General features: G+C 53.0%; 1 protein-coding gene across 13 annotated transcripts in view; it reads left to right on the forward strand.

Annotated features, from left to right (window-relative positions):
* Nucleotides 1-24,718, forward strand: part of LOC122372754 (polypyrimidine tract-binding protein 2-like) — an 89,932-nt gene extending 65,214 nt beyond the window's left edge. For 3 of the 13 annotated variants that reach the window (XM_043350300.1, XM_043350301.1, XM_043350295.1), the window contains 11 exons: nucleotides 2,132-2,278; nucleotides 3,551-3,685; nucleotides 8,481-8,591; nucleotides 13,894-14,062; nucleotides 15,720-15,851; nucleotides 16,617-16,735; nucleotides 17,751-17,784; nucleotides 19,125-19,217; nucleotides 19,497-19,791; nucleotides 20,977-21,076; nucleotides 23,226-24,718. In XM_043350300.1, the coding sequence (XP_043206235.1) occupies nucleotides 2,132-2,278; nucleotides 3,551-3,685; nucleotides 8,481-8,591; nucleotides 13,894-14,062; nucleotides 15,720-15,851; nucleotides 16,617-16,735; nucleotides 17,751-17,784; nucleotides 19,125-19,217; nucleotides 19,497-19,791; nucleotides 20,977-21,076; nucleotides 23,226-23,294 (1,404 nt within the window). In that variant the 3' untranslated portion in view covers nucleotides 23,295-24,718. Of the gene's footprint in view, nucleotides 1-2,131; nucleotides 2,348-3,550; nucleotides 3,686-8,480; nucleotides 8,592-13,893; nucleotides 14,063-15,719; nucleotides 15,852-16,616; nucleotides 16,736-17,750; nucleotides 17,785-19,124; nucleotides 19,218-19,496; nucleotides 19,792-20,976; nucleotides 21,077-23,225 lie in introns of all 13 variants that reach the window. The other 10 variants (XM_043350303.1, XM_043350304.1, XM_043350305.1 and 7 more) reach the window with 5 other exon arrangements.
* Nucleotides 24,719-25,064: the final 346 nt, after the last annotated feature.

The following is a 25,064-nucleotide window of genomic DNA, read 5'->3' on the forward strand; positions in this document are numbered from 1 at the left end:
GGAGACAGGTGTTGACGGAGAAAATACGGCTTCCTTTGCGAGCGGCAGGTGACCGACCCTGCCGCTGGATATCCCTATTCTGCCAGGCGACTCTCGGGCTGTGTCGATCTGATAGCTATGCCGCGGTGGACTCTGCATGCCGGTTCGAATGCGAACGCTGTGACATGGACGTCGTTTTCCGCTGTTGTTCGGCTATCGCGGTGTGGGAGATGGAAAGACCTCCCCACGCCAAACTGTTCCCATCGCACCACTGTCTGCTGTTGATACCCGAATGACAAGTGATGACATGGGTCGGCGGGGTCTGTGGATCTCCATCCAATTCCACACCTCGCCTCCCATCACTCACCCAGTCTCTTGGTTTACCACCAGCGCGACTATAGGCGCCGCGGCCGCTGCTGTCTTTATCTCTCCCAGGGATCGGGCGTGCCGCTGAAGGTGGGGGAGCTCTGAGAAGCCCGCCCGTTCTGCAGCATCCCTTTGTGAGCTCGGCGGCCCGGGGGTGGCGCATCTGATCCCATAAACAGTGACGCCAGAGCAGTAGCTATCGTTTATGCCCGAGATAAACAGGGAGGATGGGAGGCGCCAGCAGTGCAGGGGGCAAGAATGTTCACCTGGGGGACGGCTCGCGCCCCCGATGGTGGCGACGATGGGCGTGGTAGGGTGTCGATGACGTGTGTATAGCTGTATGACGCGATGTTATTTGTTATGCTGAGACTTGAGGGATAATTTCATTCAATGGTTTTGGAATTCAGATTGGTGATTTACGTGCCAGTCACATGTCTGTTGCGGCGAAAAGCACATATTTGCGTTGGCAGCGCGGAGACTGGTTACGACTTTTTTGCTGCTCGGTAAAACAGCTGCATTGTTGACAGTCAGCGAACTTGGCGCTGAGGGCGGGCTGCGCTCGAATTGGAAGGCAAATACTGGCGCGGCGCGTAACTTGGCCGCCGCTCGTTTGGGCCGGACGGCAGGCAGTTTGGTGGTCGCGGGCTCGGCCGCGGTGCTAAATGTTTGAGGCCGAGCGCGCTCCTGCCGTCTCGGAACGGCCGTTTAGCGGCGGCGTGCTCCCCGGCCGGCCGGCGACCTGCTGAAACATTCACACGCCGACGCTCGTCTCCCGGCCGGCGGGCGCATTTGGGCCGCTCCGGTGTCTCGAGTTGGCCTCCGCTGCGCTCTGCGCCACTTTATTGAAATGTCTCGGCAGTGACCTGTTGATTATCGTAGTGCCCTGCCGGTGCTGTGCTGCCTACTGACGCTGCGCTGGTCGTCTTGTGCAGCGACCTTTCGCGGCGTTGTTTGGACTGCGGCTGTCGCTGTCTGTGCCAGTGATGAACGCCGCTCTATAGCGCGCGCGGGCGGCGTCTGTCTGCCGATTGTGCTGTGCACCCATTGAGGTCGCCTCGTTTGTTGTCGTTATCGCCACTGCCGCTGCCTCCTGCTGTCTTTTGGTGTTAGCGTCTTGGTGTCTTGTATAGCCATTCTGTCCTGCGCTGCCTGATGTCTTCTGTCTAACGTGTCCTGTCAACACTTGTAGTCCCTTACAATTTTGGTATTCACTTTGTAGACAACATTCCGCACAGTAGGAGCGGGCCGGGCGGTGCAGTGGATGACGCTATCCCGGTAAATCGGAAAACAGATTCGATGGGCCGGCTGGTAGGGTTACGGCACATCTGGTCATCTGGGAAATCTGACTCGCTCGGTCAATATGAACCGGGACGCTGGAGATTGGCGGCCAACGGTGGCATAAAAACAAGCTGCTCTCTGAAGTATGGTGCCGTTCTGATACAGAGAGCTCCCGGATGAAAGGCGAGATTGTGTGCACTGGTCTTCTAAGGAGGAAATGTGCATGAATGAAGTTTTATGATTACATTTCCCTTGTAGAGATTTATTCATATTTCGAAAGCTTCACGAAGGCATCCGGGAACCAACAAAGGATATGTTCCGATGCTGTCATTTCAGTCACTTCTTTGTTTTCAAACAAGTGTTTTGCCTGTGCGCCTTTTACCGATATTCTAACTCGCAGTGCCATGGCATGTCTCACTGACCACCCCAGCTACGCGTGACACCACATGACCCGTCCGTGACCCCACCGTGACCTCGTCTGACCTCCAGTCTCTCCGTGTGCCCCCAGGCGTTCCTGGAGATGGCGGACGAGGTGGCCGCCACTCAGATGGTGGCCTACTTCGCCAACGGCACCGCCCAGCTGCGCGGCCGCTCTGTCTACGTCCAGTTCTCCAACCACAAGGAGCTCAAGACGGACCAGACGCACTCGAATGCTGTGAGTGGACTGCCCGGCTGGCCGGGATTCCACGCGGCGCCGCCGATGCTGGCACACTACCTGGTGCCTGTGGGTAGTAGGTAGCAGATGGACGGTAGTAGTGGCACAGTAGTGGGTCGGAGTCTGGTGAAACTGGTGGTGAGAGGAAGGTAGGTGAGAGGACTGCGGAGGCACCCAGAGATATCGGGTAGTCCCGTTTAGGGTGAGATCTGGGAAGGCCTAGTGATCTGAGTACTGATAAGGGAGGTACATAGGTTGCATGACAGTGCCATAAACTGAATAATGATCGTCCTATGATAATCGTACAGTGTTGTCTGTTGCTATTCTTAACTTGTTTCTTTGCGTTATCGAATATCCTGGTTCTCAGCTAATGATCTATCTCTTAAAACACCACAAATCACTCCTAAAGAACGTTATCTGACAACTGAATGCATATATACTTGTCGCCAAATACCCCGTCCTTAGAAGCTCACGCTCTCCCGCATCCACAACCCTCACCCTTTCGTGTCCGCGATTGGCCCCCGTGACCGGCCCACCCCAGCCGTGCCCAGCACTGCGCGGTGGCCGCGATTGAGCGGGATTGAATCAGCCCTGGTGGCCGGGTGGACGGGGCACGCCTCAGACGACCATGTGTCGCGGCCGCGGCTCCCTAACCCGGTTATCGGTGGTGGGTTAGCGCGGCACCGCGACGCCCCGACTCTGTGACTTGATTAGGCCGCCGCCCGGCGCCGGTCGTGGTGGGGGCCGCGATTCGACGGAGCCGGGTTTGGCCGGAGTGGATGTCTTTGTGGTGGCCTTTGGCGCGGTCGTAGATTTGTGTTAGTGGACCTTTGTTGTCGGAGTGGAAATGTGTGCGGGCGGTGTGGGACGCTAATGGAGTTGGTGTTCGAACGCCTTTGTGGCAAATGTCGATTGATGGGACGGTTATTGATTGTATAATGTGTATTGTGTGATAAGTGCGCGTTGTGTGTCGAATGTGATCACCTCTAAGCCTTTTGAATGTTGAAACTTGTGTGTTTGTGTACCTATATTCATGTGCTCAACGTCTTTCAGCACTTTGCGCTTTCATTTTAGAATTGATCGTCGAGGAATTGTTCAGATATTAGTCTTGCTTTCGCCTGTGGACCGGTAGTGAAGCATTTTGATGGCTGCACTATCCTGTGACATCCCAAATCTGCGAGTCCTATGTGCCTGATTTTCTTCAACCCTTCCAACCTGTTTTCTCAAGCCATATAAGCCCATTCTAACTTTGAACCCTGTGTGCCTGCACAGAACGCGTCTGCTCAGGCGGCCCTGCAGGCTGCGCAGTCTATGACGGGCGGTGACACCCAGGGTGGACCCAACACGGTGCTGCGGGTCATCATCGAGCACATGGTCTACCCGGTCACACTAGATGTGCTTCAGCAGGTGAGAGAAAATAGGAGAGAGAGGGGGGATGTTGCGCTAGGGAGGGTAATAGGGGTCTGCGTTGGTGGAAAATGGGAGTGGATGCGGATGGCTTTGGTTGGCAAGTAGGGATGCTTCTGAGGTTGTGGTCGACAGTGAAGAGGACGAGGAAGTGAGGTGGAGTTGTTATCAGATTTGGATCGAAAGCCGTTCAGTACATAGCTGGCATCACAAGGTGCTAAACTGCTAAGTGACGTATTTCTTCAAGCGTAGGCTGCTTGTGATGGGTTCCTGTTTGGCGTTTCAATTTTATATGTATGCTCGTGTTCAGCTCCCATGAAGCGGGGATGTCCTAGGCTGGCTGTTTGTGTACGTTCAAGCCTCAAGGGGTACATTTCGGCCCGTTTAGACTGTTCGGCTCAGTGGGGTACCAGGGCGGTGTAGGTGATGTGCCGCCTCTGGTGTGTGGTCGTCCGCCGGCGAACGGGGGCGTGTCTTCTGTCGCCAGCCGAGCTCTGTTTGTATGCACAACCCGCCACCGTATGTGAGAACTGACAGACGATGAGCGGCGCGATGATGCCAACAGACGCCTTTGTTCGGCCCGGATCCGGCCGCCGGGGTGGGCGGAGTTGATAGGAGGCAGCCTGGCGGAGGTCGGTACCGTTTGGGTATTTAGTCTGAGTCATACAGTGAGCGACTGTGTTTACTTCCGAGCCCACCCGCGGTCGCCTGACTCCTACCGCCGAGGTTTGCACTCCCCGGATGTATTAGGATCCTCCCAGATGGTGCCCCTGCGATGTATGGGTAGTTCTGGGATAAACCTGGTCGAACGCCAGGTTTAGCCACATCGCGGTGGGTCTGGGAACGATTCGTTACCGACACCCTCGGCCCTCTCTCCCTCTCTGGAGCCGTCGGAATGGAGTTGGGATGACCTCCGCTGCCCCTGCAGTCTGCGGTTGGCCGACAGTAACCCCGCCGACAGCACTCTGCTGACCCGGGGTCGGATTTCTTGCTCGTCTGGCGGTAGCAGTGCAGATCCGCCCACCGCCTGGTGGAGGGAGCGGAGGCTCGTCCTGCACTGCCCCACTCGACGGGGCAGTATATACCTAGATAATCTGTGGAGATACACAGCCCGACCGGTCGGTCGAGCGGCTCGTCCGGTCTGTTAGCTCCACCGGGCCGGACCGGATCGCCGGGGTCGGGGCCGGGGCCGCAGTCAGAGTGTCGTGGCCAGGGGCTGGGTGACAGATGGCCACCAGATGCTCCCGCTATCGGGGAGGCAGACCGACGGATGGGGTCACCAGGGGACGTCCCTACTGCCAGTGTCGCTGCTATTCGGAGGGTTGCCAGCGTATCGAGGGGGTGCTCATTGTTGTTTGTCGCCCCTGCAGTGGCTCTTTGTGACGTGTGAACTGTGAATGCTCGCTTTCATCAAACAAATTTCCACGCTCCAAAGCGAGCACAATGCACCTTTGATATTCACCTGTAACTCAATGCGAGCGTTGCATGTCTCAGATAAATTTCATTTAAATCACATCGTCTATTCCGGTGGTATTTAATAATTCTGTCGGGCCCACGCTGGTGTCGTAGCGCTGTCGCCCGCTGCCTCCCTTACTGGGCCGTTGTGTTGTTCTGTGGCGTGTCTGACACGGTGTGGCGGTGCCTGGTCGCTATTGTACGACCACGACCGCTGTGACGCCGTCACGCCGTGACGGGCTTACACCGTGACGGCGTGACGGGAGCGCCGCACCTGCGTCACATCGATTCGGAGGGGCTATAGCAGAATCACCGCGATTGAGTATGGAAGAGGTGGCCGCCGATGACCACTGTAATCCGGGCGCCCAAAAACCCCAATTCATCATCGAGTATGGAAGAAGTGAGAGGCGCAGGCTAGTGGAAGTAGACTTGAGCAGTACCTACTTTGAAATCTGTGTCGTCTTTGGGTCGTATTTTTAACTTTTCGAGTGACGCCGTTAAAATTAAGGTAGCTTTGATCGAGTATTACCTGTTTTGAAGTGTATACAACTTCTTCCTGTGGTGATGCATCGAGGTAAACTACGTTCACGATCGGTCGGCATTTCCCAGCGGGTTATTCAGCGGACATTGTTCCCCTCCCTGTCACCCAGTGGTCTAGTATCGCAGCCCTCTGAGCCGCTGAGTCGTCCTCGACCGTCCGCCGGCGCCTTGACCGGGTCACAATGGTGGGACGGCGGCCGACGGAGCCAAATTAGACCCTGTCGTGCTCGGCCAACATTATGAGCGATGAAGTCGACGACATGGAGCGCCTAATGTCTGAGAGGGGCCCTCGTTAGTGACCTCACTGTGGCCCTTATTAGCTTCGTGAGTGAAACCCTGCCGATGTGCGGCCACCGTGCGGTGTGCGCTCCGACGCACAATGCGTGCGCGGGACGCTTAGTTTGCTATTGTGGGTGCTCAGCAATTCAGTGAGTCGCGTAGCGCGGTACCTACCGATCTCCCCTGTCGCTATTCACCGTTCCGCCACCGTCGCCCCGCCAACGGCGTTGTGGATGTTTTCCGCCGCCGCGCCACCACCACAATTGTCGCAGGGGAGTTGTTCGTGTTTTTCCGGCCCAGAATCGATTTCAATTTGAATTACCGGCAAATTATGCAGCGCAGCAGACGGCAGCAGCGGCTGTGGTGGTCGCGGTCGTGGGGAAACAAATTACCGACTGGTCAGCGACGGCGGACCGGACGGTAAACATGTGTTCCCGGGTCTGGGGAGGGGGACAGAGGGTCTGTGGGCTAGCGTGCAACAGTGCGCGGCTGAGTATGAAAGGCGACGTGGTAGCTACTAAAAAAGAAACTGCAGTCACAATAAAAAGAAGCGCTCCTTGTGAAAGGCTGGTAATTCGTATGTGGCTACCTGGAGTGGGTTACAGCCGACTTTTAACGATCCGCTCCAGCTGGGTCGTTTTCCAGCGGTGAGTCTGGCCAGGAAATGAAGACGGCGTACGGTGCCGGGAAGATTTACAAACGCTTAGCCGGTCGTCATGCGCCCCAGTGGCAATTCGCTAATGGAGCGACGTCTGCGGCCGACCGGCGGTCGGCGATCGAACGACTCCATAAAGTGGCGACCTGTGTGCTCGTAGTCTGCCCACCTGCAGAACGGCGGCGCGCGGCCGTCTGGGCCGGCCGGGGTCGATCTCAGCCGAGCTAGAGTGGTGGTCAGAGCCGCTCCTGCCTGGCGGAGCGCCGCGGCCGCAGCCGGGCGGCCGGCTGGGTCCCTGGACGGGTCGTAGCGCGGTTTATGTCGGGTCGAGTGGCCGGGGCCGCGGCGCACCGCAGAGCCCTGCGCGTCCCCAGAGGAGGGGTAGGGGAGCCCTAATTAGATCAGGTGCCCGCTGCCTCTGCCGCCCTCACTCACTACCACTGCGGGGGACCCCGCTGCTGCCGCTACTGGTATAGCAATACTACTTGTTGTGTGCTAGTGGATCCCATATCACCATTGAACTGCACAGAGCCTATTTCGGTGTATTGAAGTTCCACACGCCACTGTCAGAGAATGCGGTCCAAGTGACCTCTATTGACCCCTGAAGGCCTCAGGTGTTCCCAGAGCCTCTAGCTGGTCCCTGCTGTAGTCTGATAGAGACAGTCAGTGTTGCAGAGGTAACTTGTTAGTTTGAGTCGCATTGCTGCGCCTGGTTTGCCCAGATAAGAACGGCTTAGCAAGAAGTTGGTGGTATGTTGGCACAGATAGCGCTCAGCAGTTCTTACCTTCGAATTTGGGGATGTCCCTGTCGAATAAGGCTGTCTGTCGACTGTCTTGATGTTTGTGTCTTGTGATCCACTTGCCTTCTGTCGTGCATTGCAGTTAAAATGTAATATATTTATATAAAATCACCATACATTTTCCCAGTAGGTATCTAGACGGATGCGTTCAGACCACTTCTATCCTTCTAGCGCACCCTGAACCAACCAAACATGGGTTGTCCGGCTCAATACTGGCGGCCTCAGCTAAAAGCTGTGCTTACGAAATTTCCCGAGAAGTGGCGTTGGCATCGATTGAGCTCTCATCGCGCATCAAGGCATCTGTGCGGCGAAGATAATGCCTAGTGTCGCATACCATCGGCGATGTTTCGACTGATGTTATCAGTCGATCATGACTGGCCTGATGGCCGTCAGTGGTTTGTATCGCCCAGATGCTGCATCACTCCCTGATGTCTGTTTAGCGAGATCGGCCCGTTATTCACTGGCACATCCCAGATGCCTCCTGCCTGTTCAGTCACATGTCCATGGACTATCGTTTCCGTGACTCCCGGTGTGGACCGTGCTGATTAAGGCGGCCTCACACTGTTCAGCGCCAGCGTATAATTGTTTGATGGCTGCGTCAGAACAGAATCGGCAGTAAATCGTCACTGGGTGGGCCGCCGAATTGGATTCACGTAATCCATAGAGCCATAACGGCCTGGGCCCATAAAGCAACGCAATAAATTGTCGGCCGCCGCCGCGGGCTATCAATATGGTTGTGTAGCATTGGGCCCGTGCTGTGCGTAATGCCTACGGATACCAGCGGGGCATCGGAGTGGACGTAGTGGCGGTGATGGCACGGTTATTGTGTAAATATTGACAGGAGTTGCAACAATCACGGTGGTGCTATATGGTGGGACTATTCAGGTGTCGTCGGTAGTGTGTGGCGATGGTCTACAGTTACACAGATATCTGGATGAAGTGGAAAGAAGGAAGGGCATATATTTTGAGACCATTCGCCGTGCGTGTACCATTGCTTACGTGTACCCTCCTTTTAAATGTGCGTCTTTTTTATCCAGATGACTGACGCGTTGTTCTTTCATTTCAGATTTTCTCCCGCGTCGGTAAGGTGCTGAAGATCGTCACCTTCACCAAGAACAGCTCGTTCCAGGCGCTGATCCAGTACCCGGACGTGGTGACCGCGCAGGCTGCCAAACTGGTGAGTGGTGAGACGCCGCACCTCACCTCTCACCCACTGCCGGCCGACATTTGCCCGCACCGGCCGCGTGTGCCGCCTCTCCTGACCTTTGGCGACGTTTGCCGTTTGATAAACTAGCTGCGGCGGCGGCCGGGGACGATGGGATCGATGGCCGGCCGACACGGGTCTCCGTCCGCCTTCCATCCGTCGGCAATGGGTGCCACTCTGGGGCCACTTTGGACGGGCCGGGTCACTCGGGGCGACGCGGCTGATTTGAGGAGATCGGGTGGGTCCGTTTGCCGGATTGGGTCGCTGATGAGGCCATCAGGATACGGGGCGGCTGCCGCCGACCTGCCCAGGCTCTAGCTCTGTCTTTGTCGGGTGACGTCGACGGCTGTGCCTGTCTCTGTCTGGCTGTCTGCGACCCAGACCTAGCCTTTGTCTGTATCGAGTAGCTTGATGCCACTTGTTGTGTCTGTCTGTCTGTCCGACTCTTTCTTTCTGGCGGTGTGCGACCCTGATCTATCCTTTGTCTGCAAGCCGGTCGTTTTTATTTTTTTGCGGGTTCCAACTTGTGCTCGTAAAAACATCCATGCTACCGATATTGCCAACGACATGACCTGTCATTTTAGGAACTATTGTGACTGACTACGAGTGACTGACGATTGTCACGCGTCGTTGTTATTACTATTATTTTGTTCTCTGAAACAGCCAGCTAGCCTGCAGTGATTTGACGGACCACCTGTGCCCCATTCGTTGGTCAGGCCGTCCCTTTGTACGAGGTGGCGACTGCCGAGGTTCTTACACCTGTGCTCGTAAACTAACTGGTCCTGTTGTGTAAGAGGAAAGAGAAAAACGTTGCTTCCAACCCAAAACAACAGCGTCCCGCGCTATGTTCGTGCTAAATTTAACTCCCACACTCCATCCTAAGCTGGCAGCGTTGTGATCCTATCCAGCCTGCATGTAGCGTATGATCGTAGTTGGCATAGTTGGCACGCATTAAAACTCAGTGGCCGCCCTGAGGATCCGGTAAAGTACTTTTTGCCTTCTCCTGCACCTCATTCATTGCCACAACCGATCGGTTCTCCAGTGACCGCCGTCGGTCTGCGCTATCAGCGCCGCCTGAGCGACTGCCTAACCGCTCAGTCACGCCGTTACTGTCATCATTGTGATGTGAGGTGCTAAGCTAGCAGCTGTGGCTGCCGTGGAAGTGTGGTGTCTGCGTTCGCCGCTGACTTGAATGATATCTACGAGCCTCAAATGTGCGAGCGAGGTGTTCTATTGGCAGTTCGCGGTTCGCTAAGAGATTGCGATGCGGCGTGTGATGTGATTGGATGCAGCGCCATAGGAAGAAAATGGGACTGCGAAGCATGACTACTCCAGGAAATGTAAGGACTGGATAGTCTGTCCCGAGACGGACCGATTATTATCCCTCATACCCTTCACCGACCATGTTGGTGTCTCAGCTGCGGACGAGTAGTGCGATTAAAGGGACCCTCCCACCTTCAAAAAAGTTAATGAATTGGCATAAAAGTGATGTAGCGTGAATCACAAAGAGCGAAAATGAACATCTACCAAATTTTACCGGAAAATATTCACCCGTTTTCGAGATATAAGACTTTTATTTTTGTTTACTTTTTGGGAACTCCGCTGTTTCTGTGACGTCACATAAAGGTTTTCTTTACGTCGGCATTTGGAAGCAATAGTTTGGTATCAAAGTGCGACAAATATTGCGCGAATGATGCGTTTATCTTATCAAGGTCAATATATGATGACCAATAAAGGATTCCAGGACAATTCTTCTTATGGCATTTCTTCGTATCGCAATTCTTCGTCTGCAAATCTTCGTCAGGGCATTTATTCGTATCGCATTACTTTGTCTCGCATCAGGGTATATGAAAATCGGCTCGCATTTCTTCTTCAACGCAAATATATGCAAGAGTAAGCATTGAGGGACAAATAAATGCACCGACGAAGATTTGTAGACGAAGAAATGCGGACGAAAAATTGTGCTACGAAGAAATGTCATGCGAGAATTCGTTCGGGTACCATGACATTTATGTGATTTCAAAGTCAAGGTTCGCAGCTGATCTGCTAAATCAAGCCAAGAATCCAAACTATCAAAAAACTATAAATATTAGTTTGTCTGTCACAGAGGTCTCAAGCAATATAAGGTTGACATATGTTGAATCAAAAATCTACTGCCACAGCTCACATCTCCTGCCTTAGTTTATCATTGTTGTTTTAAATTGCTTTCAAGAGAAACAGAAGGCGCCAGTATCTGATATCACTTCAGATGATTGTTTCAAGATCTGAGTTCAAATGGAAATAAAAGCAAGATCAAGATGAAACAGGGATTATTGCTGTTAAAGTAGTTTGGCCATGATACAACAAGCACATAAATCATTAGCCAAATCAAAAACTGGTTGGTTTGTCAAGATGTTTGTTGTCTGTCGTCAGTTGAGCTGCTATGAACACTGAACGCTCTCACTCTTACTTTAAAGAGAGCAGTTTAAGTTGAATGGTAGTGAGCTGTAATTAGACAAAGCAGCTATTCAGTGCTCACATCAAGCCAGGCTAGGAAATGGCATCAACTGTGGTGGGAGGAAGCAGGCTCGGCAGCCCTATGTTGTAAACTTCTGTTGTGTCTTGTGTTTGATCAACTGATGTTTTCTGCAGTGATAGTAGCAGGTAACTGCATGCTTGTCAAATTATGTGAATAAACGAATTCATAACATTGCATTTTTCTCTCCATGCAAGGAACAAGTAAGATGTTGTAGAAAATGTATTAGAGGGCTGCATTGCTGATTTTGCACTTTATCAGAGCTTTATTTAGAATTGCTTTCCTGAAAGCTACACACAGGCCACAGCACTGAAATTCACAATGTCATAGCTTTTGGCAGAAAAAAAAGAAAAGACTTACCTAGGTAAAATTGGCTGAAAGTATGGCAGAGCAGGTCTTGATGCGTATGCCCATCCGTGTGCTTGCCGAAGCCGAACTGACTGCAACACATTAACTCTGACCCACCATGGTGGCTGGCATATCCTGAACTTTCACCACCCTAAACAAGACAACTTTCAGCCCTCAGCATTGTATTAAAATAAAACACTGTACATGACACTCAAAATTTGTTTCAGTGCCATCCACAGACAACATCAGTCGCCATTCACCTTCACCAGGCCAGTAAAAACAGAATAGATAATAGCTTCAAACCCATGTAGTCAGAGTTACTAGGTCTGCACCTCAAAACAAAATCCAGGTGACATTCACCACGCCAGTAAAAAACAGGTACTTAGGTAACGTAACAGCTTCAAATCTGGTAACATGTTGGTCGGACTTTACACTACCATATTTACATGGAATAATATGATACCAAACAATAGTGCAACCATTCTGGACAACAAAAGTGTATGACAAAATTAATTTAGAATACTTTGGCAGCATGATTTATGAGCACAGGCAGATGTTACCTACCAGCCTTCTCAATGCTCGTAAAACCAACATTGTAGTTTTGATTTTACCTTACATGATAACACACTTGGCTGCAATGACACATTTAATTTAATACTGTGAAAAGACCAGTTATAACCACTTCACAAGCACAATTGCACCTCATGCCGACATCCTTTTCCAAAGACAGTCAGCAGCGTCTTTCGTCAAAACTGGAAGATCAATCCCCTTTCAACTGTTAACATCAAAAATATTTCTCCATGGTGTGATCTCCATATGAAAGCCTTGCAGGAAAAGAATTAATGTCAATTGTCAGCTCTTCAAATTTCTTTGGACTTTAACTTGCAGTACCATATCCAGTTTGCTTTGATATTTTGTTTTTTATTCCATGTTTAAGTTCAACACCAAGCTCCAGATATAGCAGGCAGCTTGATCATCTTCGGCCTTGGTATAATATATATGGCCTTGGGTATAATATCAGTCCAAGTTCCAGTGGTGGGTATCTTCTAATATTCAAATTAAAATGAAAAGCAACAGGCTTTCTCAGCGCCCACGGTCATAGAATACTATCAGCGCCGACGACGGATTTCACGTTGATAAAGAAGGGAGCTCAAGGTCAGCAAATTTCGGGTTCAAGGAATGGCGGGCGTTGAAATGACTGCTGACGTCATCAAAAAACCGCTAATGGTTAAGAGATAGGGACTAAGCTGGTCCCACCCTGCAAGTAAAGGGAAGAAATTTCTTGAACACCATAAAGCTGCGGGGTTTGCGACCAGGATAAATGGTGGTTTCTGAGCCTGGCCGCAAACTTGGCTATCTCAACTCAAAACTAATGTTAAGGTGGGATGGTCCCTTTAAATGCGGCCGCCTCTAGTGCTCCCCGGTCGATGGTGTTCCAGCGGCTTTGGCGGCGGCAGCCGACACACGCTCGCGGTGTGGAGTGCGCTCCCCAGGGAGGGCTGTAGGACCTGCTGAGGGCCCTGACGTGCGTTAGGTATTCACCGGGAGCTTATGATCTTGTGATGGAAATATCCCTGGGGAATATATCCCTTGCTGTGTTACTTTGTTCATAAAACACAGTGTAGGCACTGAATATGCATGCATCCTGCTGTAAAAGCTTTTTTGTGTTCTGTCCAATTTTTCCAAATTTCTCTATATTAGTCCGCCAGGTGTTATTATGAGTGGTAGCCCGCGGCGCTGGAGCCACAAGCTGCGCTGGTTTCGTATCGGTCGCGCCACTGTTTGTCCTGTTGCGCGGCGATCGCAAACCACCGGCGGCGGTGCCAGCTGTTTATCGGTTTGCTGGAACGGCTCGATTGGTCTGTGGCTGGTTTGATTTCGAACGGGTGTGCAGGGACTACATATTTGAGCACGCAGCGCAGTGTTTGAGGGATGTGTGTGATGGCTATGTTTGTGCTGGGCAGGGTGTGTGTGTGTGTGGTGGCGTAAAAACACCTCAGGCGGACTGAAGATGATTACAGGGTTTGGGTAATTTATATAGCGGGTGGTGGATTCAGACAGGAGGGGCCTCGCTGGGTACGTATTACCCGTGATGGGTTTGTGATTTGAGGCGGCGCTTAGGCGGAGGAATTGTGCGGAAGAATGTGGGCTGTATGAATAACAAGCTTGATGTTTGTGCCGATGCTATATCCTTAGAAAATGAGCTAAAGCTACGGCGTACCTACTTGCGCTGTTGACCGAGGTGCTTGATGACTTCGTGACCGAAAGGTCTTTTTGGTTACTTCGCTGTACAACACGCCAATGGTTCTGCTGTGTTTAGGTGTGACCATTTCTTCCCTGTCATAAATCCCTAGAGATTAGTAAATCCACTGTCGACCGGTCACTCACGTCATGTGTCTGTTCTTCCGTCAGCAACTGGACGGCCAGAACATCTACAACTCGTGCTGCACCCTACGCATCGAGTACTCTAAACTCACCAGCCTCAACGTCAAGTACAACAACGACAAATCGCGCGACTACACCAATCCCAGCCTGCCCACAGGTGACCCCACGCTCGATTCGGCTGGCTTTATGCTGGGAGGTAGGTGTCGGGGCTGCTGGCGCTGCGGGGCGGCGGCGGGCGGGGGCGGCGGGCGGCCGCTGCCCGGGCCGACCGGCCGCTCGTTCAGGCTCGGCCCGGGCTGCGGCCGGCCGCCGCCGCCGCCCGCCGCCGTTCGCTGGTGGACGGGGCGGGAGCCCTGCCCGATCCTCGCTCCGGTCCTGGACCAACCGACCAGCGGGCGCAGTAAGTTCCGACCGTTTCTGCCCCAGTGTCTGGCTCTCTTCTGTTTCCTGTCTTCTCACAGAGCGTGAAGTGTAGGTTGGTTGGTGTTGAGGCGCTGCTTGCGTAACTGCCATAGCTTTGTGTGCTGCCACATGGTTGATGCTAAACTGGGCTATTGCGGTTGCTAATAAAACGCATAATAAGCTACTGTAATATGTAGACAGAAATCATAAACCCAATAGTCGTAAGGCCCTGCTAAGCAGTGGTCTTTCATCGCCCCTGTAAAGTATTTAATTGTCTCAACGAAATAACATCTATTGGACATAATGTCATACGTTTATCAACAATGTGAATAAATAGCGTGTTCCTCCCCATATCCTTGCATGCACTCCCCCTGTGCGCTTTCTGTCTTCTTGTGTGCCCACTTTTCACACGGGTAGCTCACCGCCTGGCCTGGGTGCACTGACCTCTGTATTTCAGGACTGTCCCCGGCTTTCTTGTGCCGCCTTTCACTAATCACTGCCGTATGTGGGGCGTGTGCGTGCAGTGTGCACTGAGTGATTGGCACTATGGGTTTGTGACTGTGCGTGTCTGTGTGTACTAGGCACTGCTGGCCGGTCTAACTTGCACTAACTGCCTGGTATTTCATTGGTTCATGACTCATTCGCGCTAAACATTGCGTTTTAACAACTGTATTGGAAGTGTCAGCTGCCATTGTGGTTGTATGCATTGCAGTGAATAATGTGTTAAACTGGTTGGAAAATGGTATGATGATAGCCGTGAGATTTGGTGCCCGGCTGGTTTGAAGTTCTAAGAGTCTTCTTATCTCGTTTCAAGTATGAGTTCAGCCGACTAAGCTGAATATTCATGACGTTCTGTTCATTTGAATAACTGGGGCTCGTTCCTTTGTCCTCTACTGGTAGCTGATACGGATGTATCCCAACTACGACAAATTATTCTAGTTTCAAGTTGCTTAAAAAGAAATACTGCAGCCCTAAGCTTCTGATCGGTCTCTTATTTGTATGTGCAATGTTGCTTGCTTCACTAGTTTCTTTTCCTCTCGAAGACATTGCCGGTTTCCTGTAGGTTTCGCTCATGCGCACAAAGATTTGTTTTTCGAACAACATCAATAGTCTATTCCTCTCACATCAATTAAACCTTGGCTTGAGATTTCACTCCTCGCTAGCTTAGGGTAAACTTTTACCCTAGAACCCAGTAAACTTCTTACTACCGGGCGCACCACCTAACGGCGCTTGCTAGCCATATCACCCATATCGTTAGCCATGTTTAGTAGTCTTGGTCACAGCTACCGGCTCGACCCTTTATCAGTCAATCGCCCCCCCCCCCCTTACGCGTTGGCTGCCGGCTGTCCCCTGCCCCCTCAGCTCCCCTGCCACTCCCCTCTGGTTACCCCTGGTGACCCTATGACAGTCGCCGGCGGGCCATCACCTCCCCGTGTCTACCGTCTTGACAGGCGGGTCTCCCGGCATGCTGTCGCCATTCGGCCTGCACGGCCTGACACCGTCGCTGGCCGGCTTCGCGGGCATGGGCGGAATGGGAGGAATGCCCGGAATGGGCGGCGGAATGGGAGGAGGCATGGGCGGAGGTAAGTGGAGTGTGCCTGACACTTGCAGGGAGGTCTGTTTAGGAGATTGTTGTTGCAGCTGTATAGCTCATTGAACGGTTGTAGCAATTTGTTAAACTGTTATGGTTTATGTAGATTAAAAATTGCAAAGATTTCTTTAGAAACCGATGTTTTATATGCTTTAAACATTTGAGCCTTTACATTTTAGTGTTATGCTAATGAAATTGCCACGAACCCACTTAGATTTCATTAATGCCGCTTGCAGCTTTGAAATACTGCGGCCCAGTTCCGATGAGATTCTTGGTGTCGATTCTAGAAGCCGACTCGTATTCAATTACACGACCGATCTCTCGGTTCGCCTGGTTCGGCGAAACTCCAATACGTACACCTGCCACCAGTTGGGCCGCGGATCTAATTGCACGTCTCGGCGCGGCGCCGTCAGACGCCCCGGCTCCGTCCGCCGGCTAACCGGCAGACAGAACCATTACAGAGCGCTGATCCGGCGCCGGGAGAGACGGGGGCGCGGCGGTTCGACGCGGAATCGCGGCTCGAGTTGACGGATCGGGAGGGGCGGGGATAGTGGTGACGTTTATAGGTCGCCGTTGTTTTATGATGATGCGCTGTCATACTGGGTTTATCACAGGGTGTGTACGTTTTGCGCGGCGTGAGAACTGGGTCGGTTTGCTGACCGTATATACGTCACCTAAGGTGTGTGTCTCTGCTCATTGTCTAGCGTCGCTGTGACGGACGTTTGACCTTAACTCTGTCCCCGCGTCTGTTCAACAGTACCATTCGGCGGTCTGATGCCCGGAAACCTGAGCGGAGCCGGTATCGGCATGGGCCGTCTGCAGGGTAACCCGCTCACCGGCGGAACGGTGCTGCTCGTCTCCAACCTGGATGAGGAGGTACGAACCGCGCCGGGCGTGTGTTGGGTCGCTCGCCTGTCCTTGCAGTGTTTCATACCGTCTCCAGTCTTCCTCTGGTCCTACCGGTTCTGGAGGATCTACCGCTCCCCCTCCCGCTGCGTCTTGTCGACCATGGTCAACCTGCGTCAACTGTTATCCACCCATATGTGTCATGTGCCTTCCACTCTCCACTCTTCGCCCACCGCCCCGCTGTCTACCGCCCGTGTCCACCGCCCCACCGCCCGTGTCCGCCGCCCCACCGCCCGTGTCCGCCGCCCCACCGCCTGTCGTGTGCTGTTCACCGTCCCACGTCTACAGCCACCAGCTGGTGATGTGGGACTGTGATCCCACAGCCCACAGGACACCCAGTCGGCTGCTGTGGTTCACAGTGTGTCCTTGCTAGCTCCCAGACCTGTACATAAGGACGGTCGACAGCCCGAAGGGCTGTGAAGCGGTGGGCGGCGGGCGGAAGACGGTTCCGCCATACGTGCTGTACAGTCGCTCTTGGTCTGTTGGGATGCTGTGCTTGGCCGGGTGTTCTCTGCTGTGTTGGGTGACCGTCCCTCCTCCCTCTGTCCCTCTCTCCCCTCTCTCCACACCCTCCCTCCCTCTGCCACCCCGTCCCTCCCCACGCGTACCCCAGTGTGCTCTGATTGCGGTGCTGATTGGTCACTCATGTCAGATGATTGAATTCACCGAGCCGGAGTGTGTCATTTTCTCGTGCTCTGCCGGGCTTGGCTTTCCCAGTGTCATCAATCATTGATAGTGTCTTGATTTTGCTGAGAATCTATTGTGTGCCGCTTCCAGCGCGGTACGAACGTTACAGTAGCGTATCTGACTAGCTAGCTTAGACTGAGAGCGAGTTGTTTGTGTAGTCTGTTTGGCCCTAGCAGAGTTCTCTAGAGCTGGTGTGACAGTGTAGGCCCGTTGACTGAGGAGGCGTCATCCATGGGGCTTGTTCTAACCGGTCTTTTTTCTCTGTTGCCTGCCGCGCCCTCCGTCTGTTCGCCTGTAGATGGCCTCTCCTGAAGCTCTCTTCACTCTCTTCGGTATGTTGCGTTTCTTACTCTGCTCGCGTACGCCGCCGCCCGGTATTGTCCGCCGGCGCTCCGGGGGGTCGCCGACGCCGCGCGCCGCTGTCCGCTCCGGACACGACACGGTGTGTCCGCGACTGTGTCCGGAGTGTGTCCGACGCGGACGGCACAGCGGCGCGCGGTGGGCTGTTCGCCAGTGTGCACCACACCTGCTGGGAGTGTCTGTTGTTTGGGGCGTGCCGTTCTCCCCTTTGTAGGCTAAAGCTGGGCTGATTGAATTGATTCAGCAATAAAGATTGACTGATGTGCCAAACTTTAGCGATCACATCGCTAGTCAATTTCCAGTTGTTTGCATGGCTAGTAAATCACGATAAAGCTAACGCCCTATAAAAGTTTCCAGTTCGCCAACGTCGCTGTGACAGACGTTTAAACCTAATTCCGTTCAAATTTGGTTCCACGAATGTGTCTAACCGTGCAGCGGATTGAAGTCCCGACTTCTGCGGCCAAAAATAGTCTGTTTCACGCTCGGCCACAGTGCGGTTTTCTAATGGCAATGCCTGGCCCTGGTGTGGCCAGTAACTGTCAGCCAAACACAAGCCGTCGTCAGTTTGAGCAAATTTATCGACGGAACTGGGCGGTGCCTGCCGCCATATGGGCACGTCAACTGCGCCATTCCTTGAAGGTGATGAGTTACCGTACGAGTCAATCCTGCTAAATTGGGTGATAGCATCCCCCCTGTGGCCTTTTTAGACAGACATGGCAATTTAAATAAGGCTTAGCAGCATACAAAAGATTGCTCATTAAGCCGATGGGGTGCATTTCATAATGCCATTGCCCCGGCACTGGAGCAATTACGGCTATGTGCTCATAATGTAATGTTGCTTCATGGGGAGCCCCTATTCTGTTCATTTGGTGTGGTGCTCGCTGGCGAACAGCGCTGCGGCGGCCCGGCCGCTCGCTGGTCATGACGTCACACTCACACTGGGCTGGCACGCTGTGACGTCACTATCGCCTGGGGCTGTCAGCTCTGTGGTGTTTTGTTCTCTGGCCGCGCGCTCAGCCTTTGTTCAGTCTATCACTCGGCCCGCCCGGCTCTGGCACCGCAGCGCCATGGTGTGACGTCATACTAGCGATCTTTTGTTAAACTTTAACGTCTAGAAATTTTTGACAAGTTGTTTTGACAATTTTCTAACTTCGGTCGTTGATTTATGGTCAGTTTAGCGTTACGTTAGCGACTTTTTCTGTAGTTTGTTGTTGATAGTGACGTTTTGTATGTTTGTGCTATGTTACAATTTCCTGATATAATGCTATGATGGCTGATAACACAGTTTGACCTAACCTGGCGCGACCCTCAGGCGTTTACGGTGACGTAACTCGCGTGAAGATCCTCTTCAACAAGAAGGACAACGCCCTGGTACAAATGGCCGAGCCGCACCAGGCCAATCTCGGTGAGTATGACCGGGAAGCGTGCCGACCGCCGACATCGCCACAAGGGGACACAGTGGTCTGTTGATCCCGGAAGGCCCCTGATAGCATGTTGTAGTGATATCTTTAGGCGATGAAAATGTTCTTTCATATTCAGATAAGTTTGCTGCGATTTAAATCGAGTAATACCGTGTGGCAATGATTCGTAAGCAAAACTGAATGCCTACGAAGTGAGTTTATCTGCAAACTAAAAATTACTTTCCGGAAGTGGTCTGACCTGTACGCACCGTGTCCGCCCGCAGCACTCAGCCATCTGGACAAGGTGAAGGTGTGGGGCCGCCAGATCCGGGTGATGCCCAGCAAACACCAGGTGGTGCAGATGCCCAAGGAGGGTCAGCCGGACGCCGGCCTCACCAAGGACTTCACCAACTCTCCGCTGCACCGCTTCAAGAAGCCGGGCAGCAAGAACTACCAGAACATCTACCCGCCGTCGGCGACGCTGCACCTCTCCAACATCCCGCCGCACGTCACCGAACAGGATATCCGGCAGGCCTTCGAGGTGGCCGGCTTCGACGTCAAAAACTTCAAGTTCTTCCCGTAAGTGGCGGGTATAGGAAGGAAGGAAAGAGAATGGAAGGGCGGGAAGGGTAGAGGGTAGAGGCTACGAGAGGTGGGACAGATAAAGACACTAACAGCCAGGCACAATAGGGGACACATTCTATATTCAGTCCTTTGTCAGCTGTTGAGCCTTTCATGTGGTTAGCTGACATTCTTTCATTGACATTCCCCACACCCACACCCCTGTCTGGAGTCACGTCGACTGCCTGTCAATGAGGAATGCCGATTCCAGTCGGGCCTGAGTGCCGTCAGCATGCCACTGAGTCTACTAACTACTAACGATGAAAATAAGATTAGCGTTTGCTGACTTTTTGATAATTCAAAACAAGCAATTTGATAGATTTTAAGCAATGTCCTCTATGAAACTAAAGCAGTAAATATTTTAAGCCTGCTAGAAGTGATATCCTCAATGCTGTTCCAAAAGGACGCAAACTTAAGCCAGTGCCTAGGGCTCCTTACTCACACGATTTTCACCACAACAGTCACCGCCTCCGGCCGGGCGCCGTGCAGTCTGCCCTCCCAGCACCCCCCCCCCCTCGCCGCCGCCGAGCGCCACATTTGGCCGCCCTCTGTAGCCGGCGAACGGGGTCGCTGATTGCGAGTGGCTCGCGGTGCGGGGCAGTAAAGGTCAGGGGTCCCTTCACCTCCCTGGGGAGGGGTCAGTGGGGTCAGCCGAGCGGGCTTTGTACATACGCCTGGAGCCGGATGCGACGTGGGTGGGGCGGGGGGGGGGGAGCTGGAATTGAGGTGGCGCTTGATACCGGTGAAGCGTTCAGAACATTTAGGTTTATTTACGAACATTTACGAAGAGGTGCTCGGCATAAGGTTAGAGGTAACAGTGTCATTATGGGATGTCGTACTGAATGAATGAGATGGTATGGTATTATGAAGTACTGGAAAATGCTGAATTTCTTAAAGCGCCTCAGGGTAGCCTGGTGACCAATTGTGTCTTCTGATGACTCATGACCGACCCCTGCCGACGTCTGGTGACCCTATGTGACCTATGACCTTTGATAACCTCTGCTGACCCTGCTCTGACCTAACTGACCCCTGCCGACCTCTGGTGACATGTTGTGACCCCTGCCGATCTCTGTTGATCCTCTGTGACCTCTGTCGACCCCTGGTGACTCTCTTTGACCCCCGCCGACCTCTGGTGCCCCGCAGGAAGCGTGACGCCATTGAGGGCGACAACGGCCAGCGGCGGGACCACCGGATGGCGCTCGTGCAGCTGAGCAACGTCGAGGATGCCGTCATGGCTCTCATTGTGAGTACAGCCGCGGACCAGCGGACCGGCGGGAGCTGGGTGGTACTCTTTGGCGGCTCACTGCTAGCATAGAGAGCGTGGGGATTGTAAATCCTATTTAAAATCCTCCGGTGAATTGTAAGTTCTCGTGGGGATCGTGAACTCAGTATTCAAGTGGTGTGGTTCGGTCTTCGTTACTTATCGGTGCTGGCCTGCTTTCCTCATCATCTGGGGCGTTCCACGACAAATCGACAAGTGCCCTGCACCCTCATATTTTATTTTTTGCTCAAAATTGTTCTAATGGGTTGTGATGGGCGGAGAAGCCAGCTGTGACAAGGATTTTTTTCTTCGAACAACGATTTCCGAGATATAGCCTCAGGCAATTCCTGGAGGTCGCGCTGCAGCCCTATGTTTGGCGGCCTATAACTAAAAAACTATTGGTTTTCTACGTTAAAAACTTTATCTAGTTCAACTCACAATCAGCCAACAAACATTTTGGCTATCTCGGATTTTCAATTTTTGAAAATTTTGATCACGTGACCTTTTGACCTATTTTTCGAAGAGTGACCTTGATATTTTCCCCACTGAAAGTTGCAATTTTGTCTGATGAAGATTAAAGCCTTATCAATTGTCATTCATATGCGAAAATAAAAAAGTGGATATCGCCCTGCGTTGACCTCAGGTCAGGTCATTTTTATGACCTGTCCATTATTACGAGCGGGAGCGACAGCGAGATCTCGAGAATAAAGCAAGATAGCGACAAGCGGTAAACGTTGCAGGGTACAAACGGATAAGGTCTATAATTTTTACTGAGGTCATTTTCAGGTCAGGTCAAAGATGACGTCACAGGAGCAAAAAGGAAGTCAAAATTGCGGCACTACATATATATGAAGTTTTTCTCGAATAATTTTCAAGGTATCCCAGCTAGGAACAAACCAATATCACCATCGTGATCCTCCTGTCGATCCGCATCGAAACATATGTATGTTGACCTCGAAAGGTCGAAAGGTCAAAAGTTGACCTTAGGTCACGTGACCATCTTTGACCATCTCATCTTTGATGCGTTTTTCACATAACCCTTAAACTCGACTCTATCAGGTAATACTAATTTATTGGTCTGTGTGAGGTTATCTTGCGCGGTTTGTTATGACATTCTTTTTCTGGCAAGATCAGCTTGTTCGTCATAGCCATACGTCGCAAACAACTTTCTAAGCTTCATGTTTTTCCGAGTGCCCCAAACACTTCATCTTTGCCACGCCATTTCTCTATTCCATTTCATTTCCATCGTTCTGTTTCGGAAATCCACTTCATCTGTCTTTGATAAACCCGCACATTCTTCTCTGCTAACTGTGGTAATAACAGCTTTGTTTATGGCTCCATTCTCCTGGCCCGGCGCGTCGGCTCGACACGCTCTCACACTAAGTCTGTGGCGCTAATCGTCGCGGGATCTCCGCTTCTAACGATCTCCTTCTCGGAGCGTCTGCTCCGAATGACGGCGCGGCAGCGTCCTTTCAGTCGCCTCAGATAGATGCTCATGTGGGGCGTCGCTTTCAACTCTCCTCGCGGCCTCTTTTGCCGACGAATTGAGCGGAATTTGAATGTTTGCCAATATGTCTGGTGAAAAGAGGGCTGCGGCGAGCTTTCAGTGAGGCGCGGTCGGCTGAATGGCCGCCCGGCCGCCGGGAAATGATTCCTGCGGAGCTGACAGCGATGGGCAGTCAGGGCGAGCCGCACAGACGGGCAGGGACGGGGAAACTGATTGGAAACTGCTCGGACTCTGCCGTCTGGACGAGGCTCCCGGGCCGGTCGGCCGACGCGGCGCTGGCGAAAAATGGTCCGTCCCGAGTGCCAATTTTAATTAGCAACTTTTAATTGGATCGGGCGGTGTGTCGTACGTCGGACGGGAGTTGGCGCATTCATTATGCTAAGCCTTTGATGCGGGGATGTCGGCGTCAGGAGATGTGTTGTCGTCCCCTAGCAGCTCGCCTAATATCGCTCGATAAAAAGTGTCGCTTGTTTGATGTGCTGGCAATGTTTAAGCCTTTTGATCTTCATTTCCGAGCGTATGGTAGGATCAGTCGGGCGTTTGATCTTTCTTGATCATTGAGTGTAATGGTTTTTCGGTATTTTCCGTGATTGTTGACATTATTTTTGTTTTGTGTTTCCGCAGAAAATGCACAACTACCAGCTCAGTGACGCTAATCACCTCAGGGTCTCCTTCTCAAAGTCAACGATCTAGGCCGCGCCACGGTGACTGACGGCCAACGACAGAGCGTGTGTCACAACGGCGCGACGGTGGCGCCACTGGCGGCCGGCCGCGGAAGCTCCGCGCTTCAGAGACGTCCGCCGCCGCGGAGACTATTTTTGCATTTGCTTACATTAGATAGTGTATAGTTGCGTTCGGCTGGCCGCGCCGCCGGTGTGGGCTGGTGCCGGCCGGTATTGTAGCTGTGGACCCGTCACCAGAAGGACGGCCGCCGAGCGCGGCTGCCGAGCGGGCCGGCCGCGCCGCCACGGACCAGACTGCGGCCGCGGCCGGCCCGCGGCGCTGGCGCACAGACGCGCGCGCCACTGAGTTCAGAGGAGACAACGTTAAGAAGACGTGTAGTGTACCATTCCTGTAACAGCGAACAAAATTTGTGAAGGCATTGTGTTGTTAATTTATTGGTGTGTGGGTGTCGGCGAAGGTGCGCGCGCGCGGCGCCGGCGGAAGGCCGCCGGTCGCTCCGCGCGCCGCCCCGCCAGGGAACTACAAGGGAACAAATCACAACGGGGGCGTGGCGGCCGCGACGCACCCGCCAACAGTATTGTGACAGCTTTAAGGCCCGCCCGTCAAATTGGTTTGGGCTGTGACAATCCTCTAAAACCAGCACAAACAACATCTTCACCCGCCCGCTCGGATAGTTGGCCGCCCGGCCGCTGGGCGGCGCGCGCGTCGCCCCGGCGGCCGGGCGTGAACATATCAACTCCCAAACCTGCTATTTTTGTACCATCTCGGTGCCTTTTGGCTAGCGAGCTCGGGAGCGGACGCGGCTCCCGCTCTCCAGTACCCTTGTTCTCTCTCTAAACCCTGTGCATAAATATACATAGCTGTCTCCTTTAGAGTTGGTTGTAGCTGTTTGTGTCTGGATTTTTTACTCGTAGAGGTCGCCGGCGGCCGGCGCGACGCCGTTTGTATTGGATTTGTATTGCTGGTCGTATGGTGTGTGTCGCTGTTGTCAGGACGCGCGGCGGTGTGTGTATGTGTGTGTGTGGTGGTGACGTCACCACCAGGGTGGGTGGGCGCGTGTGACGTCACACGGGGCAGCTGTTGAGTTGTTGGACGAGCCAGGGACGCCGCGCGAGAACGCGCGCCACTGGCGCCCGAGAGCCATTTTTGTAATAAAAGCCGGTAGCGCCGAGGTTGTTGGCCGGCCCGACTGGTGCCCGCCGCTGTCCGTCGTCTGAGCTGTCCGCTGTCCGCTGTTCGTTCGCTCCCTGTCCGCCTGGGCCGTCTCTCCGGCCGCTGCCACCCATGACCGCTGCGCGCGCCGCTCGTTGCTCGATCGTCCGTCTGTCTGTCTGTCGTCTGCCTCACCTGTGCTCTCTGCGCGCCGCTCGCATCTGACCCCTCTCGCGCGCGCGCGGTGTGTTATTCCAGTAATTAAACCTCCTCGACGTTGAGATGTGTTTTTGGATTGATGAAGGAAAGGGAAGGAATGGAGAGGAACTAAGTGGATGACAGAAGAATATGATACAATGAAAGACCCGAAACTCAGAAGTGGTACAAAACAAGGTGAAATTTGGTAGCATTCGCTTAAGTGATGTAACATGAATCGAGAGCGCGCGACGGTTTGAATGAGGGCTCAGGCAGTTGATAAGCGGGGAAAAAGACCACGAGACTGACTTCAGACTGATAGCGTTATAACGGAGAACTTAGGTCGAGCATGAAAGACGGCAGTACCTCATTGTGTCGAACTTCTCGGGTCACGGTAGCATTATTTCAGACTTCGAGAGCATAGCACATCCC

Source organism: Amphibalanus amphitrite, unplaced genomic scaffold (assembly GCF_019059575.1).
Source record: "Amphibalanus amphitrite isolate SeventyFive unplaced genomic scaffold, NRLGWU_Aamphi_draft 001396F_arrow, whole genome shotgun sequence".
NCBI classification, from domain to species: Eukaryota; Metazoa; Arthropoda; class Thecostraca; order Balanomorpha; family Balanidae; genus Amphibalanus; species Amphibalanus amphitrite.